Source organism: Tauraco erythrolophus, chromosome 13 (genome assembly GCF_009769465.1).
Source record: "Tauraco erythrolophus isolate bTauEry1 chromosome 13, bTauEry1.pri, whole genome shotgun sequence".
In the NCBI taxonomy this organism is placed as follows: domain Eukaryota; kingdom Metazoa; phylum Chordata; class Aves; order Musophagiformes; family Musophagidae; genus Tauraco; species Tauraco erythrolophus.
The window spans coordinates 8,045,652-8,066,463 of NC_141477.1; the positions used below are offsets into that span (position 1 = coordinate 8,045,652).

General features: G+C 48.9%; 1 protein-coding gene across 2 annotated transcripts in view; it reads left to right on the forward strand.

Annotated features, from left to right (window-relative positions):
* The first annotated feature begins 301 nt into the window (after positions 1-301).
* Positions 302-20,812, forward strand: part of ARHGEF6 (Rac/Cdc42 guanine nucleotide exchange factor 6) — a 40,719-nt gene continuing 20,208 nt past the window's right edge. The window contains exons 1-7 of one of the 2 annotated variants that reach the window (XM_086619923.1): positions 302-480; positions 1,534-1,617; positions 9,851-9,935; positions 14,748-14,863; positions 15,278-15,479; positions 18,141-18,211; positions 19,644-19,738. In XM_086619923.1, the coding sequence (XP_086476049.1) occupies positions 316-480; positions 1,534-1,617; positions 9,851-9,935; positions 14,748-14,863; positions 15,278-15,479; positions 18,141-18,211; positions 19,644-19,738 (818 nt within the window). In that variant the 5' untranslated portion in view covers positions 302-315. The remainder of the gene's footprint in view (positions 481-1,533; positions 1,618-9,850; positions 9,936-14,747; positions 14,864-15,277; positions 15,480-18,140; positions 18,212-19,643; positions 19,739-20,812) is intronic. The other variant, XM_086619925.1, reaches the window with a different exon arrangement.

A 20,812-nucleotide genomic window follows, 5' to 3' on the forward strand; every position in this document is an offset into this window, starting at 1 on the left:
TTTGGTGGAATAAGCATTCACACAGAATACTTCTATTTTCAATATTGAAAATACGTAGTTAAAGATCTGCTTTTCACTGTCTAAAGTAACAGTGCTAGAAACTATTTAAAAAAAAAAAAAGTTTCTTCCCGTAGAGTAACAGTACTTCTGGTTCTTGAGATTTGTTGAGTTTCTGTGCCGAGAGAAAAAAAAAAAAAAGGTAGTTTCACACTTGAGCTCTGCAAGCAGCAGCAGAGGCAGGAAGATGTAATCACGGATGTGGGTTCCAGCAAGCTGCTGCACAGGAGAACTGCGCTGGCGGCAGAGCTCTCCGCCATGAATCCAGAAGAACAAATTGTAACGTGGCTTATTTCATTAGGAGTTTTAAATTCCCCGAAGAAAATAGTAGATGATCCGGAGGAGTTCCTGAAAACTTCTCTGAAAGATGGAACTGTGCTTTGTAAACTCATTAATCGACTTCTGCCGGGATCTGCAGAAAAGGTAACTTTTTTTAAGACGTATTTCACTAGCCTGAAACGGAGCACTGCTCCACAAAATAATGTCCTGGTCATTCTGAGGTATGGTTTTCTTTGGTGAGATGAGCAAGGAGCATCAGAGAGAGGAGTGTTGTACATGTCAGTTACTAGTTGTATCTAATTGAGGGTGAAGTATGGTTGTAGCTTTAGTTCTCAGATTTTGCCTCTACATCCAGAAAAAGACCCCAAAAGGTTCCAGTTGGCCGAGTTACGCATGGTCATTCCGCGGCAGGAAATACTGGCCCACCAGAGATCAAAATGTCTTGGGTTTGAATAGAAGGATATGCAGGTTTTGTATTTACGTAAATACCCTTAATTACAGTTGTGAATACATTCACTCTTTCAGAACTTTTACTGTAAAATACTTTGTTAGTCAGAAAATACACTCAAGAAGCAGATTAGGTTAGGAATAAATAACAAACCTTGCACCCATGCCATTCCGAGCCGTCCCGAGCCCGGCAAATCCATCAGCACTGAAGCCGTTTGAGCCATGGGAGTAGCTCCGATGGCAGTTTTTACAAGGCATATATTCAGACGGTCCAAAAGTGTGAGAAGTAACTGCAAGAGGAAAAAAAGGAAGGAGTCCAATGAGAGATAGGAAATGGCAACGCAGAAGAGAAGCTGTTTAATTAAATAGCAACCAGCCCTGGTTCTCCACCCTGTAAAACAGGAGCCTTTATTTATGATGCAAAAAACAGGTTTGCTAGCTCCTTGTCTTTGCTCGTATGTGATGGTCGGGGGGGCAGGGTGCTCTTAAAGGTCACTGATTTCCCACTGGCACTTCGGGCACTGTCATATGTTGACATTCAAGACAAGATGCCGACCATGTCGATGTGTGCATCACTTCCTCCAGGGGCTCGCTCTTCCTGCCTCGACAGCTTGCCTGCCACCCCCACCGCCCCCTCAAGAAGCTTCCTTAATTCAGTATAAAACGCACATGTCAATATTCATGCAGGCCTGCTGAACAGAGGCTATACGGAGGGTAATGCAATGATCTCCGTGGATTTTCTTTCTTTAGTATTGCCCGGAGCCTAAAAATGAAGCTGATTGCATCAGTAATATCCAAGAGTTCTTGAAAGGCTGCGCACTCCTTAAAGTGGAGGTAAGTCAACTTGGATCCTTTTTTTTTATTGTCGTAATGTGCTTGTTTAATCAGCCTTCTGAAAGGAAGCCAGACACCAGAGGGACGAAATATTGGTAGTCATTCCTCATCTTTTGTATTAATAACATAAATTAGAGCATGGGTAATTTAATATTCTGTCTGGAGAATTTGGAAATGGAGTGTATCAACTGTGATCTTGACAGATTCCTCCTCGTCTTTTGAGACACACCTAAATGGTCAGGTAGAAATACGTGCAGCAGTAACAGGAGGTCTGTCTAAACAGAGTTAAGCAGTGTGGTCTTGTTTACTTTTTTTTTTTGTTATTACAGAGAAGGGATTGCAGGTGTTAGCCTTGCTTTAATACGAAGGTGAAATATTCTTAATACTGCAATGTTTTTCATCCCCTTGCAACTCTTGTGTGAGATTCTACCAAACACATAATATTAAATTGATCCTTACACTTGAAAACAATATTAATGAAGAATGGACACCTTTTCAGTGGCTATTCCTGATCCTAGCTATATGCTGACCATTATTCTTAGGCATAGCTCATATTTGCAAGATCAGAGTCTAAATTAATTTCAGAGTTCAGCTATTTTGCCATCAAATTTTTCACTAAGTGCATATGGATTTAAAATGTAGAGACTTTTGTATCCCACTTAACTTCCTACAGTAAAAAGGAAACCTGTAACTAAGAGCCGTCACTGTCTCGTTTGAAATATGCTCAACATTGTGAAAAAAATATATTCTGAAGACAAATTCTGCCAGAAGCAGGGACAGCCTCCTTGGGCATTACACAGAATATTCATGCACCGCAGTGAGAAAAGTCCAACCTGTGGTACCTCTTCCTGCGCTTTTGCTTTGAAGGTCTGATCAGGCAAAGAGCCTTTCTTCTCTTCGGAGCGTTTTAGCTAACCAGCATGAAAATCTGCTCATTCCAGAACTGTTTCACTGGCCTGTTGTCTCCCAGTAATGCATTTCTCAGAGCCTGCTGCAGCAGCCCAGTTTTAAGCGCAGATATATATAGAATCACTGAAGGCCTATCGCATCAGAAATCAGTTGTTGCCAGTCTTCTGCTGTTGATCGTGTGACTTCCTCCATTTTTCAGAGAGTTTTATTTTTCTATTTAAAAACTGATCATAATGGTTGTGGTGGAAAACATTAAATAATAGGAGTCTTAAACAGCTAAAAGATAGGACAAGAGAACAGTCCTCAAATGCCCTCATAGTTTTCAAAGCCAGTTCTGCAATATTGCAGTCACACTCCACAATTTTCAGATGCTGGGAAGTAGCAACGTTGTGTGTCCAGCTCTGGGTGTTGCTCTGATCCTCCCTGTGCCTTTCCTTCCTTGGTTTTAATTTAAGAAAAGGTTTCTGACTTCTTTTTTTCTTCTGATTTATAACCACCTTAAGCTTTGAGATATTCTGACCCTTCAGTAACTTCCCTAGTGCTCATGTGGTTGCCCCTGTCTTGCTTGCCATGAAAGGAGACCTCAAATCTCTCAAGCTCGAGTTTAAATTTTGCAGAGAAAAGAAAATTTTATTTTTTTCCAAAATATTAACTCATATTAGAACACTAGGGAAGATGGAAGAGGAAGAATCCTGGCTCCTCTCAGGCAGAGGAATGCTCAAGGTAGGACAGCTGAGATGGTGGGCAAGACACAGCACAAGTCTGAGTGCTTATGCTTCCCTCTGGCTCTCCTCTTCCCGCATTGCCAGCTTTTCTGAGTGCTCTGAAGGCAAAGCCAGAGGAGACATGAAAACCCTCTGCCATCTGTTCCTTCTAAACGCTGCCCTGTTTGGACCCTCTTGGCGAAGAGGCTCTACGAAGTGGACCTACAGGAGGTCCTCCCTCATGTCTGATGCTTCCTTTGCCTTGGGAAGGGTCACTGCCCTTCAGAGGGGGTTCCTCTGCAACACATTTACCCTGAACACGTTTGGAGCATCAGAACAGGCAGGGAACCTTCTGCTCCCAAGGTCTGTTGGCAAGGAAGTTGCAGTGATGTTTTATGTGTAAGGAAGAGGAGCATAGGATCTTTTCTGCTCCAGTAACCTAGCTTGAGAAAGGAGTAATATGAGGAAAGCTCTTGGCTTAACGGGTTTGAAATCCCTGTCACCCTACTGCTTACCCAGACTTTGGATTTGACAATTACACACTAATGGTTCTGTCAAATTCTGCCCTTCTCCAAATGCCAGAGAGAACTCTTGTTCCTTAGATATGAAGAAGTAGCCTGGGACCGGATCCGAGCCACTTCTCCTGTCTTCAGACTGACAAGTGCATGTTAAGGTCAGAGATTCTGTTCCTGTTGCAGATGTGAGCAAAAGAGGATGTTCTGAGGAAATTCAGAGCTCGTAACTTCTGCTCTGGATACTGACTTGTACAAAAGGGCCTCATCCTGGGCAATCTCAAGCATGAAAAACTTTTAAGGCAGCAGCTACCTTCATACTGTGCCTTAAATTTGCTTTTGTTGTAGACGTTTGTACAGCTGCCATTTGGATCTGAATACATCCCTCTGCTGAGCATTGCTAGCAGGGAAGGCGATCAGTGGGGAAGGTGGGGTTTCCACCAGCATTCGGTTGAAACCTGAGTCCCACCTTCCACTGAACGGATACTGGTTGCCAATCTCTTCCAGTGGGAGGGCATGTAAAGATGTAACTCCCGCAAAGCTACGCATACGCACTTCCCTCCTACCCTTCTTTGTTGTCCTGGTAACTCAATCTTAGGAAGAGGGAGAAAGACACAGCAAGGCAAACAGCACCTTCTCCTGTTTTCATAGAATCATAGAATGGTTTGGGTTGGAAGGGACCTCAAAGATCATCTAGTTCCAACCCCCCCTGCCATGGGCAGGAACAGTGAAATATTTGTTTTACAGGAACAGTGAAAGATTTGGACGTAGCGGAAGGGATGGAGAAGGATGCTCCGTGACCTTCCTGTTTCGAGGTGGCTCTGTTAAGTTGCAGCAGCTCTACAAGCTGGTGGTGTGAGCTGGAAGAGTCCATCTCATTGCAGGGTATAAATAACCAAACTCTTCCTTAGCTTCAGCCTAGGACTGAAACCTGCAAAGATTTGCTGCTTGAAATGTGTTAGTCCTGAAAAAGAAGGCAAGCAGGGGAATAAGTACCTTCTTCTAACTAGACAAGTGCTGTAATTAGGTGAAACAATGATACTGTCTCTAAAATATCCCGACTGCTTTTCAGTGTTAGAATTTGATCCAAGCCATAAGAATGTCTATCAGCCCAGCTCTCCTGAGACAAGAGGGCTGAGCAAGGACGTGGGCACCTTTTTGGAGCTTAACTGTCTTTAGGGGGTTCTTTGGTGGTTTGAACTGAAGAATGGTGCAGATAACCTGGTTTTGCTTCATTTACACTGTGGCTTCAACCTCTGAGCTGTGCATATGACCCAAGATGTGGTCCAGTGAGTGAGTACTGCAAAGGCAGTGACAGCTGGATGTAAGCAGGTTGAGATGGAAAGTGGAAGGCAAGAGGCTCAGACCTGGTGGCCAGGTGGAGTCTAGTTTGGAAGACACAGGGAAAAGATCATGAGGAAAGAGAAAAATCAGGTAGGAAAGAGAAAAAACAGGTAGAAAACTCCCAGCCTAGCTTGTTCTTGAGGACGCAAACAGGAACTGTTAAGTCTTGACTTTTGCTGTTGACACCACTGTGCATGTAACAACAGCAGCTCAATAGCTGAGCATCATTTACTGCTGAAGAAGCATAAGACCTTCATTCAGCAGCAGCATTTTATTGCTAATATAACCACAAAACTTCTGGCAAGAGGCTGAATTTTGTGAACTAAGAATGGTTTCTGCAAGATAAATCAATAGCTGGATTAAACCTGGCTGTCCTAGAAGGATCATAGAGCATGCAGCGTGTCATTGCCACCATGGGCAGAACTGAAGCTCTTTCTGCAGTTGAAGGTGCTTGCAACCTTCACCTGTCTGTTTGTACTTGGATGGAGGTCTCAAGAAGGCAGATGAAAAATCACCACCTGCCATGGCTCCCCATCCGTGTGCTCCCAAAGCCCGCTCTGCTTTGGCTTCACTCCAAAGTGGTTACCTTTCCTAGCTGCGCACTGCCAAATGCAAGAGCTCCTGCCCAGCACAAGCACAAGGGAATGGGTATGTCTGAATTCGGTGTCCCAGACCTCTGCCTTGCAGGTGTACGAGGTGTCTCTGACACACCTGTGACCCTGCATGAGGTTGGGACCTACAGCTGGGTTTCACCCTGGCTGTCAGGACAGCGCTCCGCTCCCTTTCCACGCTGCAGCCTGCTGTTGCACTGAAGCGTCCGGGGATTTTCACGCTTCCCGCAGCAAAGTGTTCCCCGAACAGATGGGCGCACGCAGCACAGGCGCCGAGCTCGCCGTGGCGAGGACATGCTGTCTCTGAGAACTCGCTGCCTCGACTGAACTGTGCCTGTCTGCAGGCCCTTCTGCAACGTGGTGCAAAACCACTGTAATAACCATTTCAATAACCTGGATTTTCCTTTCTTTTCCTATCCTTTCCTCTTCATTTTTCCGGTTCTTTTTCCTTTCCTTCTTCTTTTTTCTTTCTTTCCTTTTTCCTTTTCTTTCCCTTTCTTCCTTTTCCCTTCCCTTTCCTCTTGCCCCTCTTTCCTGATTTACTTTTTCCCTTTCCCTCCCCGCCTTTCCCTGTCCCTTTTTCCCTTCCCCTGTCCTTCCTCTTCTTCCCTTTCCCATCTCCCTTTCCCCTTTGCCGTCCTTCCCTCCCTCCCTGCCCCGGGCTGCCCCGCGCCTCCCGCCCGCTGCCGGCGGAGGGAGCTGCGGCCGCACATCCCGCCCGCGTCCCGCAGCGAGCGGCAGCGGCGGGGCGGAGCGGTGCGGCGGCGCCGCCTGTCACTTCCCCTTCCCTTTCCCCTTCCCTTCCCTTCCCCGCGCCGCGATCCGGCTCCGGGTCAGAGCCGCACCGGCCGCCCCACGGCCCGCAGCACCGCCTGCCGCCGCCATGCCCCGGGGCTGCGCGCCCGCCCGCCCGCCGCCGTGAGTACCCACCGCTCCGCGGGCACCGGCACCGGGCGAGCTCTGCCTGGCCCCGGCCTCGCCGGCGTCCCCATCCTCCGGCAGCCCCGCCGGTGTCACCGGGCGGTCCCCGCGGGTGTCTCCAGTGGGTCTTCAGGGCTGTCGCCGGGCAGCCCCCGCGGGTGGTACCCCCACCGGGCAGCCCCGCGGGTGGTACCCCCACCGGGCAGCCCCCGCTGGTGTCCCCGCTGAGCTTGCCAGAGACGGAGCGCGGCTCGTTGCTGCCCAGAACGCCGCCCTGGTGTTGGGGCTGGCTGGGGGGTCTGAAAGCGTCGCGGCACCGACGCCGAGGGGTCCGAGGGCCGGGGGGGGGGCTCTGCGGCGGGGGGAGCCGCCCCGCACTCTGTCTCCGTCTCGCCGGTTCTCGCAGAGCCGGCGGGGTCGGGCCGCGCCGCCGCTCCCGCTGAAGGCGGAGGCGGGTCGGGCAGGGGGCAGCCGGGGTCGGGCAGCGCCCGGAGCGCCGGCACCGCCGGCAGTCTCGGAGCGGGCGTGGGACGATCTGGTTCCAGCCTCTCGTCCCTCGGGTTTGTGTCGCGGTCGTGCCAGGCTTTGGGCTTCGCACCCAGCTTGAGGTTTGCCGGGGTTTTGTCGTAACTGTGGAAGGGGTTGGTGCAGGTAGAGCAGCTCGGGCTCGAAAGACAACCCGGCTTCCCGTAACTTTTCTGCAGCTCCCATCCGAGTACTGAGATTTTGGGTGCTGATAACTTGCTAGATGCAGCTGGGTTTGGTTTTTCGTCCTTCCCGAAGAGGTGAGTGCTCTTCGGGTCACTGCCCTGCGAGCACCGGCCCCTCCTCACCTTCTCACCTTCTCGCTGTCTTTCGGAGGCGGACGGGCGGTGCAGGTTTGCTCTCTCCCGGTGTGATGCCTGACGGAGCAGCCGGACTGTTTCGCCAAGGGGAGCTGCAGCCTGTGATTCTGAAAGCAGGAAAAGCATTTAAATGGAGATCCTCAGATGACAGGCGTAGATTTAAGCGGGGTTTTACTTATGTCCACCAGATCTTTCGCAAGCTAAAAGCAAAAAAGCTATTCCCTCCTCTGTTTTTTGTCTAGCCTTGCAGCTTGTCTTTTAGTTAGAAATGGAATTATGGATGGATTGTGCTGGAAAAAGTAATTTTTAGCTGATAAATGAGGACTTTTCTATATAATGAATTTATTCTGGAGCAAGCCACAGAGTACATTTACATTACAGTAGCTGATCCAGAAGTTTTCCACACTGTTCCACGGTAGCTATTCCAGACAATTTCTCTATGAAGAAAAGCCCTGAGAGTTGTTGCTTGCTTTTGGACTAGAATTGTTTTGCGTATCCCTCCTGCCACCATTTTCCTCTGGATTTTGTCAGCCTGATGCCTCTGAGCTTACGGCATTATTCTGTGCATTGAAAGATCAGGGATGTATTTTACTACTTTAGTCTTTTTTTTTAAAAAAAAAAAAAATGATGCCATTCATTCAAGGCAGGACTTGTTTTTCTGGACTTACTGAAGCGGAAGAAAAGGATATGACTGAGAAAATGACACACCAGAGAGATGCACGCAGACATCCCAGCCTCGCTGTTTACTTTTCTCATCTTCTTGGCAGGAGGGTGAAGGCGCGTTACTGTAACGTTGCATCCTCCAGCAGCTGCCAACAGGGTCAGCGCACGCCCGGGCTCTCCGTTACCGTCTCCCTTTCCACGGAGACGCTAACGTCGCTGCTCAGGGCTGGAGGCGATGCTCAGATAGCACCGGCTGCAATTCCAAGGCAGGAAAACTAGTTCACACACCACTTGGCAGAGGGGATGGGGTCTGCGTGGTCCGAAGGAGCAAACCCAAGCGAGCGTGGGCGATAGATCAGCTCGGAAACAGCCCGAGGTAGGTGGGGGTGTCCCTGAAATGTGCAGAACATTAGATGTAATCAGAGCTGTGGAGCTACTGATTTTAATATTTGTAATGACAGCAGGCTGTTCCTTTCCTGAGCGTGGATTAAATTTCTTTAGGGTGAAGCCTTTCTCCGGGTATTGAGTGGCTGAGTCAATTTTTAAATATACTCTCAACAAAGAGCAGCCTTTGTACTGCCCGTGTTGGACTTTGTTGCTGCACTGATGTGTTGAAAGGAAGAGATGCCGTGAGCATCCAGAGGATGTGGAAGAGGTCAGTCCCCTTCCGATCTGAAATATGCCGAGCGTACTCAAGGAGCTATATGTGGAAAGCAAGGAAAGGGCCATTTTAAAGGGCATTACTGCCCTTAAGGTAATTATTACTCATGTGCTTATGTAGCAGGATACACTCTTTAGTGCTTTGGAAGTGTTTATAAGTAGATGATGTTTGCCAGGAGAGCTTTAAAATCATCTTTGCTGTTCATTCATGGATTTGTGGTCTCCATCTGCGAGACAACGTGTATTTGGGGGTTAGCAGATGCCTCAGTGGTACCAATAACAGGGGCTTTATTGCATCACTTATCTTTGCTTCATTAATGGTAGGATTTGTACAGTCTGTATGAACTCGAGAGCATTTCTCATGCTGTAGAGGGGGTTGCAGTGTTTTGGAAACTCAAATTGCCCCTCGTTGTGCTGGTGGTGATTTCTGAAGGGCTGGTGGTACAAGCTGCAGGTTGGCAGTCACACAGAGTAAGCCCTTGCTACCTATGTATATCTGGTTTGCTGTGGAGGCTTAGGAACACAAAATTCTTTAGAGTGGGATTTTTGCGCAGAGAATGACTGGTTTTGGATTCCTGTAAAAAACTGTACATGTATTACATATGCCATATTGCAATAGCAGAAAATTCGGTGTGTTTGTTTCTTGTGTTGCGGAAGATGTGTGTGTGTGTATATACATAGACATGTACAGCCTCAATCTCTTCAGCTTTCCGTAACAAAAATAGCAGCAAAATCTTTCCTTCCCTCAAGGCGAGCAATAACCTTCTCCGTGATTTTCAGAGGAGTCTCTTCTCTGCAGACAGCACCGATTTCTTCCTTCCCTGTCCCCAGCGTTATGCTCTAAATGCTGCCCGGGTCCCCCTGCCCTTCCCACGCCACCTGCCCCCGGCACCCCAGGAATTCACTTGCTAGAAAGGAAATGGGACTTGTCAGCCCTGAGTAAACACCCGTCCCCTGCAGAGACATACGGGCTATGGAATCCTCGCCGTCACCCTCTTCGTGGGCTGCTCAGATGGCCGGAGTAAGATGTTTTGGGTTCAACTGACCAAGGTCCTCTTTTGTAGGTGTTTGATCCCCATGATTTGTACACCGGAGAACAGTTCTCCAAGGTCCTGAGTACATTAACAGCTGTAAATAAAGCTACCGAAGGTAAGAAAAAAGGGGTTTTTCTGTTGCCTTTTCAAATTCTGTCTCGTATGTGTGCTGGGGTGGGCTGGTGGTGGGTGTTTTTTTGGTAATTCTTAGTTTATGAGGATTTCTAGAGCCTTGGCAAATTGGGCTGCCAGCACTGACCGCTGATGCTGGATGGTGGGATCAACATTTCGTGCTTCTACCAACTCAGAGTTTAGATGTAGTGTTCCACTGTGTGCACTTTGCAGAGCTTGATTATTATTGCTTTGCACTAAGGGACCTCTGCTCAGTTTTGACAGTACTAAGGGACCTCAAATTAGGTCATTGTAAAGGAGCTTCAATGTAAATCAGCATGCACCTCCCAAAATGCAAATACCAGATTTTAAATAGTGCATTTTAAAGCCAAAATCAGATCCATCTGCATGGTATCGTTACTGAATGCCAAAACAAACGTCGTTGCCAGATGCTCAGTCAATTGTATTGATGTTTCTCTCTCTCCTCTCCCTGAGTCCGTGGAGTAAGCTCCTAGATTCGGGAATCGAGCTGGTGGCTTGTCATGCCTCCCTGGGTGCTGGAGCAAAGCAAATCAGATCCTCTTGTTTCCATCCCAAATACGTAGCTGTTCCCCACGGGTTGCTTTAAACTGATACTCAGTCACAGTAGCTGTGAAAGGAGAAGTTTGATGAGGAGGACAATGACAGTGTAGTGCTCTGGGGAGGGGTGAGAGGACCAGGGTCTCTTTGCCAAGGGGCTGAGGAGCAGCTCTGGGCTGAGCTGGAAAGAGTTTGCAGGGTGGAAAGCATTTATGGCCCCCGTCATGCAAACGGATTTGCACAGAGTCCTGCACACCCACCAAAGTCCAGCACTACGAGGAGACGTGAATTTCCCAGTTGCAGATTACTTTTTAAGTGATTAAAAGGGGAAAAATTCTAAACCCAAACCCACGATTTTCCTTTCATGGGAAGGTTTTTCTGTTGGCTTACTGTGTTTTGGCCAGATTTGGTTTGCGGTGGTTTTCTCAGTTGTTTTGCTGCTCTTTCAACTGAGTTTTTGCTTTTGAGTCCTTTTCTGCTAGTACAGAAGCTGCTTGGGTGTTCCATGAAACAACTTCATTGCTGGGATTGGACCCTCTCCTCCCTTTTTCCTCTTTTCTGTGCTGTTCTGATACAAGGTTTTATAAAATTGTATATGTAAAAAAATACGTAGTATATTTACACATTATATAAACTATTGTACAAATTATTATGTATATATTATATAAACAGCAACAGACATAAGAATAATATAGTAATATACGATGTATAATAACATATATAATATCTAATAATAATATTATATATATGTACACACACACACGTGTGTGTATGTATGTGTGTACAATGCTGCTCTGAAGAAATTCAGGTTCTTAGACTGCCTTTCTGCAGCCAGTGCTCAGCTCTGCTGCCAGCTCGGTCCCTGGAAGTCCGTGATGGTAATTCAGCCTCAGCACATCTCCTTACAGCCTCTTACTCTCCGTTAAATGACAGTACCCCGTGACCCCGGGTAGAAAGCTCTTGTGGTTCGATATGATGTGGGATATAAAATGCAGGTTACCTTTGCAAATGCTGTCATTGTGATTGACGTTAGCTTCAGTATTCTGAAAGCAAAAAGAGTGAGAAACTTTCCTGCTCTCTTCTTGCAGCCACCTGTGTCCCCGCTCAGTCCATGCGATCACTGGGTGAAGCTCAGGACAGGGCTTTGCTGGGGAATAGTTTGTATCACACGTTACTGATGGGGCTATAGGAAAGCTGGAATCCTCTTGGTTTCATGGCAAACATCTGTTTGAACATATGCATTCCCCGTTTAAATGTTAAAAAGCACAATGCCTGCGATATAATTAGCTGCTGAGGCAGAGAGCGCCCTTGGGAAAAGTACAGGGTAAAATAAATACATGTCTAAAACGTTTGCTTTTTGGTGGCTTGGCCAAGTTCCTGAGAAGCAAAAGGCTGTGTCCTACAAATTGCCACTGCAGATGGTCCGGTTTGTCTGTCTTGCCAGAGGCCAAGGGCTGAAGGGAGCATCAGGACAAGCCTGGTACCGGCTCCTGCAGCTCCTATTATGGCCAAGGCTCCATCGTGCCTGTGCATCCCAACACCCGCAGAGCTGCTGCATCCCAACACCCTTGTTGGAGGCAGAGGGAAGTAGGTGACAGCTGAGGAAATGTGGTGAGAAGGTGTTTCTGAGCATCCATTTGAAGTCCAAATCCTTGTATCCTTGTGGATCTTATGCAAATAACTAGAGGCATCATTTATAGCAGATAAACTCAGAGTTCAGCAGCTGTCCATCAAATAATCACAATACAGATCTTGATGCTTTTATCTGAAAGAGAGGGCAGGGGAGGAAAACCAGCTGTGCTGGATCAGGCAAGGCTCATCTGCCAAAAATAGGGTAGGAATGTGAGCAGAAAACCCAGCTATTTTAACCATAGTTTAAGCAACATATGGCAGCAGTGTTCCACGCTGGACCAGACATAAAATAGGATGCTGTCATGATGCAATATAAATGATACACTTCCCTGCCAAGCTGTCAAAGTCAGTTTTACATTTGTTTCTAGGTTGCTGCAGATATTTATAAAAGCTTTGGAAGACTGGGAGGGGCAGGGAGAAACATAAAATCTCTAGTAACCGAGTCATTTCCGTGGGACTGTTGCTGATGGCTTGAATAAGCAGAGAAGTCTGGACTCGCTGTTTACACCCTCCCTTTTTAGAAGGAATCAGAGGAAGAACATCTCACGCTGGCAGTCGGCCACCCCTCCTGGCCGATGAGTCGCCAGGAGCAGCCGAAAACCACTCCTGCACAAATATCAGGATGCTTCAGAGAGAAAAAAACCCCACCACTCTGTGTTTGCAAAGTGGGTTTTCCATGCGGAGGGGTTTTGCTGTTGCTGCAGCCCGGGGAGCTGGGAATTCACCCTGCGGTCGTCAGGCGGCTGTGGAACGAGCAGGGCAAGACAGAAAAGTGACTCACGGACAGCACAGGAGATGTAACGTGGATGTTGTCCATTGCTGGAGCGTGGACTGGGTGGGCTGGTGCGTGGGGATGGTGTGGTTGGGGTTTGTAAGGCGGCAGCGCCTGGAAGCTGTAGTCACAGACCTGGAAGGCATTGGAGAAAGACAAAGCAAGTCCGTTCTCCGGGAGCTCGCAGTTTGCGTTGCTCCAGGTCCAATCTAAGGGTGAGGTGTTTTGCTATTGAAACAGAATCCTCTGGGGAGAGTAAAAGCCCAGCTGAGTTCCTGTAATTCCCACCAAACTTCCCTTTCAGAATGGTTTTTCCATGTTGATATTCAGGCTGAAGGAGAATGGGAACATAGCCGTCTTGGAGTTTGTGTTTTCTGGTTCCTGTGCATGCTCGGTGCCTCGATTGCCCTCTGCCCTTGGAGCATTTTTAGAGAAGAACTCCAAGCGTTATCCAGGGGACTTGCACACCCAGCACAGCGATGACCTCAGACTGCTCTTCTCTGTCCTCCTTTTGAGGTCCATGGGCACGCTACGTCCATACTGAGGTCCATGGGCATGCTAGGTCCATACTGAGGTCCATGGGCATGCTAGGTCCATACCACAAGGTGGAAAACAGCAGCTCTGGGATATAGAAATGTTCTTAAATCTGAAAAGAAGCTGCAGGGCAAATCTCAAAAGTACTTTGCAGTTTACTGAAATGGTAATGTCAGCCGGTGCTTCATCCTGAGCACTGTGGCACCTAGAAAGGGGGAGGTCTGAGTGTTGTCCCATGGTGTGGTATGAGGTAGAGTAGCATAGAAGTACTAGGAATTTCTGGGTGGTTTGAATCCCGTGTTTTTAGCGTTCTGCAGTGTTTGAGCCAGATTCTGGGGCTGAGTGCTGCCAGGTGCTGCAGGAGCCGGGACTTCTCTTGGTGATGAGGCCACTGACTCAATCTCAGCATGGAGCAGTTGTGACCAGGAACCTTTTTACCCTCTGGCAAGTTCTTTGGTATCAATATGGAAACAAATTGCTAATCGTGAAAAACAGATACATGTCAGAGCAGCAGCGTTATTTCCAGCGTCAGGCAGGTGGTGCCAGGAACAGGCCCAGAGACTAGTTTGCGAAACGATGAGCTTTGAGCATGTGAAGGAGACAACTCCGAGAGCTTCTGGGGCAGTCTGAGCCTTTCCGTGGTCTACTGGTCTCCTTGGCGTGGATCTCCTGTCCTTCATCAGCACGATCTGAATCCCTTTCTCACATGGTAGTGGCAACGGTCCATGAGCAGTAATCAAAATTGTGCCTAGCCTCTTTCAGCTGTATAATGAACCCAGAAGGACTTCTCTGAATAGAGAAGCGATTGTGTTGACCAGCTGTTCAGCATTCTTCCCCACTCAGCAGGGAAGCCCACGCTGCAGCTGTGGAGGTGACCTAAGCGTGCTTGCTTGCGAGCTAAACTTTGAAACACCTTCAACAACGCTTGCTCCAATCCCAGAAACGTTCCCAAATGGACAACAGCTGAGCATTATTCTGTTTTTCTACCATTTTAAGGGGGATTTCAAAAACATACCATGATCGGATGCGTGGCAGCAGAGCTGGCATAACCTAGGAGTGCCTTGGAATGCGATTCAACTTTTTCCATTGTGGAAGGGATAACCCAGGCCAGCAAAACCATCCTCACTGTTGACCAGGAGTACCCACGCTGGAGATACATTGCACTTGCTATTCTGCTCTGACAAATGCTCTGTCAGCTGTTGTGCCCTGTTCCTGCTTTCTTTGCGGGCTTCACTGTTTGCTTTGATGCAGAGGGATGGTGGAGAGTTGTGTGAAACTCAGATGTTTTTTCCTCACCAGATCAGCCGTCAAAAGGGCCATGTTCACATCTGTCATCTCTTAGCTCTGCGGCTGGAGGTCCCCACGCTGACTGCAACGGCACAGCTTCACAGTCAACGAGGCAGTCCAAGCCTGTGGTATCCTTTATTTAACATCTCATCAAGGGTTTGAAGGCTGTTGGGGGTAGAGGGATATGAGTGGTGCCTCTGGGTCAAGCACACCAGAGGAGTTTGTTCTCCCCTGATCTCCACCACGGCTTTGCTGCCTTGGCTGGAGAGAGTCTCGTGGCATCTCCAAATCATGATGCTCCTCTCTGTGGCATGAGAAGAGCGAGTCTCTTATCTGCCCACCGTTGCACTGTGAAATTAAATCAGTGCTTGGGAGGGACCTTGTGGTCCTCTGGCAGGAGTGCTTACACAAAACAAGATGTTATTGCTGTTATAAAGAGCAATACTGAAAAACAGCTGTCACAACAAAGAACAATAGCTTGTCCTAGTGGCTTCTGCTTTTTTGGACTGTTTACTGATGTTTTTCCATGTTTCTTTCCTTAGGAGATGACCGAGAATGGCAGTCATCAGCTGGTGGTAAAGGCCAGGTTCAATTTTAAGCAGACCAATGAGGATGAACTCTCTGTTAACAAAGGAGACATTATTTATGTCACCCGGGTTGAAGAAGGGGGCTGGTGGGAAGGGACCTTGAATGGAAAAACAGGCTGGTTCCCAAGCAACTACGTCAGAGAAATCAAATCCACCGGTAAGCAAATTGCTTTCAAGGGCTGCTTGAATGACGATGGTATAATGCAGTGTAGATCCTTGTGCCTTCGGGAAATTGCTGCTATTTATTAAAGACCATTTGAGTCCTCGAAGCAGCAGGGCTAATGGAAGGATGAACGAGGCCAGCAGGGTGAAGCCCAGTCTTTCGTTCGCATGAATTGTTTGAGAGCTGCTTCACCCTCTTCCCCGGCGCGTTGTGCCTTTCATTGCTCCCCCGAGCCCCAGCAGCGCGGGAGCGGGGCCGTCGCCGGAGGACGAGGCCAGAGATGTCTGCGTGGGTTCCCTTTGTCCTAAGGAGCTGCCAGGTCGTTCCGGTGTCTGAGCACAGAATTAGCTTTTTGTTAGAGACCTTGGTCAGGCAGAGTGTTTACATTTGATCCTGGCAATGGTGGATGCTCATGGTCTCAGTGAGGAAACCAACAAAAATCATATGGCCACAGGGGACGGTGCCCTGGTTTTGTCCATAGCGATGGCTGATTTCACGTAGCGCGATTTCCCCCAGACGCATCTTCTGCTGCGAAGCTGCAGGCGATGTTGGGAAAGGAAGAGGGAGGGAAGGATCCATCTGCTGACATCTGCCTTTACTGAGCTTTGTCTTGAGCGTCCTTAAAGTTTTCTGTGATGTGATTTCAACCAGATGTGGGATGGTGATGACATGAAGCATGCCCCGGCTAGCTGCCCTGTAGCATCACGTACCCATTCAGGCAGCTCACCCCGTTGTGCTTCCAAGGCCATTGTGTGACAGTAATCTTGTTTATTTTCAAAATCTGACTTTTAATTCCTCAGTGTGCCTTGAAGGCTTACCTTAGACAGAGACCTGCTGCGTGCTCGGTGCTGGTTTTATGGCTCAGGATCAGCTGTGAGACATCAAGGGTGGTCTGCAAAGTGTACGGCCCCTGTTAGATGTCCTGGCTCCTGTACTCACAAGCGAAAACACAAAGGAGAGAATAATAAAAAAAGTGAAGGAAGAGTAAAATTAAGAGTGAGTGTTCAGAATTAGGCCAGTTTTTATTTCATTCTTTATGAAAAATCGTTAGGATATCTCATCTCCCACTGTTTCCCTCTGGGAAATGCTGTCTGAGCTGGAGCAGGACGTGGCAGCAGAGATTGAAGGCTTGTCTGGCACGACCCAGGAATCGCTAATTAAGTCAGTGAGCGGAAAAGAGAAATGTTTTTTAAAAAGAGAGAGCAAACTTCAGTCCCATGGGGAATATCAGATGGGAGCTGCATGAAACAACCACACCTCATTGAAGCGAAGGGCGAGTCTCCCATTGACCCTGATGTAGCAGCCCATCCGATTATTTTTTTTTTTTTAATCTGCAGAGCTTTTCCCTCCAGATCCTCTCTCCAGCACCCATTTCACATGGAAGGAGGGTTCATTCCCCCAGTCTCTGCTTGTGCGGGACGCGTGGCCACATGGACCATCAGCTCACCCTCCCCTGCCCCTGGACCGCTGCCCAGGGGCTGTAGCCTGGGAGGAGCCCTCGCTGCCAGCCAGCGGGAGCTGCTGTCCTCGCCTCCGAAGTGCGAGACTTGTCACTCTAAATTGAGTTACTTGTTTTTTCAGCAGCGTCTGTACTTGCACTGTGTCCTGAGCGTGCCCTTCGGGTGGAAATAACTAGCTGTGTGGAGCAAAGCTCCTCCGAGTCTTTAAATGAGGCACAGAGCTCCCGGCTGGAAGTGACAAGGAGCTCTACAAGGGCAATAATTAGACAATACATCAAGCTGCAGTTTCCAGGGCTGAATTCATCATGCTGCAGTTTCCAGGGGCTGAATTTATCAATTTCAAGCTTCTCCCCTGCTATTGGTGTGGAAGTAATTGCCTTCCGTGAGCAATGGCAGGGAGAAAGGAGGGGCTGGCTGCTTGGCTTGGCTTGGCACGGCACAGGGGCGTTTCGGTACGAGGTGTGTGGCGTGGCCAGGGCTGGTGGTGCAGCCTCATGCTGCCGACCTTTCCCAGTCCGGAGGGGTAACGATGCCAGGAGAGCTGGCAATCCATGCTGCTGGCAGGGAACAGGCTTCTCTGCAGAAGGAAGGATGGAGCAGAAGCGTGTGTGTGCATGTGCATGTGTACCACGCTGGAGGCGTCAGTGGGGATTTAGCAAATGCAGCAGATGATGAGAGTTGACTTCCAGGTTTTTGGGAGCTTTTTATTCATATCTACCTTTGTTCAGTGAAGGATTTTGCATCTCAAATGGTGGCGGGAGTCAGGGTTAGGCGTACTGATTGGTGTTGGCTTCAAGTACCTTGTGAATCACCTGGAACAAATGGCTGTATCCAGCGTTTCTGGTAGACACCTGGTGTGAAAACCCAAATTTTGTGGGCCGCGTGAAGCTTCCCCGTAGCTCCAAACAGTGCCAGACGCTGGGCTGCTGCCAGGGATTTCAGAGCAAACCTGTAAGTTCGTTGGCAGAGGCTGCTGCCGGTGCCACGGGAGCGACTCGCTCAGCTGCCGCCAGTGCCACGCACGCCTTCGGTTTGCTCCTGGTTTTTCTGAAGCAGGCTGGCAAACCTCACAGGTGAAGTTTTGTGTTCACAGAGATGAAGTTGTGTTTGCTGGACATGATGCAGCAGTGACTTTTCCTGCTTGAATAGTGAGAGCTGTGCACTGTAATTTATTGATAAATTTTTTTTTGTACAGATAAACCACTCTCTCCCAAAGCATTAAAAGGACTTGAAAGCACTCAACTGACAAAGAATTATTACCCTGTGGTAAGTTTTAAAGTGCTGATCATACATTTTAATAAGTAGCATGTTATTAATCTTCTGAACTGGCTCCTTCCCTTAGAAATCATTGAAGCAATTTGTAACAATTGGGGATGTGACTCTGTATTTAAATGCAGCTGTTGCCGTTTCCTTGATTGAGGGCTGTCGAGACAGAAAACCACAAATGGAAGTTATTGCAAGATGTCCAAAGGAGAGACTCAAAGTAGGCAACCGAGATAACGTAGCAAAGGTGGCAGCTCTGAGATCAGTGTTGGGGAATAAGGGACGATGTCTCTGGTCCAGTCCTTGCCGTTGGCTGCCGGCTATCTCCCTTTGATGAAGATGGGGAGATAATGTCACGGTGTGAAGCAAGCCAAATTAGGGCTCTGATCCATAATCCCTTCCTTGGGTTTGGCTGCAGATGTTGCACCGCGGGCTGCCTGCTCTGTGCCTCTGCCAGCAGCCACAGCCTTTGGAGAAGGGGCAGCTGCCACGGCTCACAGCCTGGCTTGTTGGCTGGGCTTGGCTTTGGAGCAGGTCAGCCTGCCAGGCCGCGAACGGCGGCTGCGGAAGGGCTGGAGAAGCATCACCTCCTCTACTGTCTTGCCGCTGGAGCGGTGATGGCTGGCAAAGGGGGGCAGGTATCTTCCTGCTGCGTCCAGGCTGGAGCAAGCCCTGCCATGTAAGAGGGTTGAAATGCCTGCATGTGAACGTCCCTGGCTCTCGGTGCCGGAGGGGAAACGTGCTCGTCAGCATGTCTAAATATATTTCAAGCAAAGCAAAGCAGAAATAACATGTCCAAAGAGCTGGGAACCACTTTCACTGTCTCCAAAGCTCTTCTGCACAGAGAGACCCAAGTGCTGACTTGGAGCATGCAGGCGGTGGGTTTGTCTGCCCTGGTGCCGGAGACAAATTGTCTGCTGAGGTGGATTAGCGGGACCAAACCCAACTCGGCACGTTCTTGAAGTGGCAAGTGAGCTGTGGCCCGGCTCGAGCTGCCGCAGGAGCCGTCCTTGGTCCCGGCCACTGTTGCATTGCAGTTGTTGCCTGCCTTCGTGCAAACAGTGCTCCCGGGATGCATGCACAGGTTGTTGGTTTGCATACCTCAGCAGCCAGTTACGCATGCAGGGTTAGGCGAGAGCCTCTCAGGGGTCAAATACGAAACTGGGGTCAGAACTGACATTGTCTTCATGCTTTGCCAGAGAAGAAGAAGCAGCCCTTAACACCTGCTTTCCAGGCCTCCCCCAGTTTGCAAAGAAAATCCCCAAAATTGGACCCCCCCAGGGCTTTCCTGAGCATTCTGGGTTCTGTGTTAACAAATGTAATTTATAGACTTAAAATACACTTCCATGCTTTTCCACACTTGGAAGCTGATGTCATGTTCCTTTAACTAGTCAGTAGTACTAAGATCTACTCAGTGCTCTGTCTCTCACCCTAGGTGTTGCAAAATATTCTGGAAACAGAACGAGATTATGCGAAGGAACTACAGTCACTTCTGGGAACTTACTTAAGACCCCTCCAGTCTTATGATAAGTAAGATATAAGGGCATCTGAGGCGGAGACAACCCTGTAATATCAACCACAGTTGATACTACAGGATACGTTACTTTCCTGCTTTTGAATGCTTAGGGACTGTTACTGCTCTTCTTGTAAAGCCTTGCACCTTCTGTGAACCAGAAAAAAAAAATTCCCACGTTGTACAGGTTTCTGCTCTTCCCTGTTCCTCGGTTATCGTGCAGGCATTGGGCTGTGTGAGAGATGGGCATTTCCCATTACAGCCCATCCGCTGGCTGGCGTGTGGCTGTCCCGGCATGCATGTTTCCCTGTGCCTTGCATGGCTTCTTCCCTTGTAACGTGCCTTGTTGTGACTTCTCGGGCCCGAGCGGCGTCTCCTCTTCATCTCATCATTCCGCGCGCCACGATGTGTGTTCTCCGTGGTTAGATTGCCTCTTGCTAAACCCAAACTGCTGCTGAGCAAGAAGCGGCCCCCCTGGCACCCGCTGTCCACACAGCCAGTGGATGAAGCACCTCCGTGCTTGGGAAGAGCCCGTAGCCATCCCGTACGGCCTGGGCAACGCCAGCAGGGCTGGGGGCTTTGTCAGGGCTTACCTGCCGAAACAAGCTGATGTGTTTTCCATCCGTGCCGGATGTAGGAGTGTGGTGCAGAGGCAGCACACACTGCCCTGCCCTCACCCCGGCAGCGACAGGCAGCGTATCAGTGCCCATCAGCAGATTCCTATCAATGGTTTCACCCTGCGTGAAAGACCCGGCGCGGTTAGCTTTGCCTCCTGATTATCGCTCCAGCTTTACAATCGTCTTTTCCAAACGGTGCCGGTGCGACAACCCCATCCACGCGGCTGCGTTTGGGGCCAGGGTCCCTCCGGCTGAGCATGCTGCGAGGGGGACCGGGCAGCCCTGGGGACGTCACGGGCAGAGGGCAGATGTTTAGACATTGTCCAGCCCAGAGAGATGGGAGAGCAGTGTCTTGTATTTAAATCTCTCCTTCTTCCTTGTGTCTTCACGTGGGTAGATTCAGCTGTGAAAATTTCTTGTGCTCTCAGCCGTGTAGGCAGCAAATGGCTTAAATGAGGGTGGTATGAGAGCAGC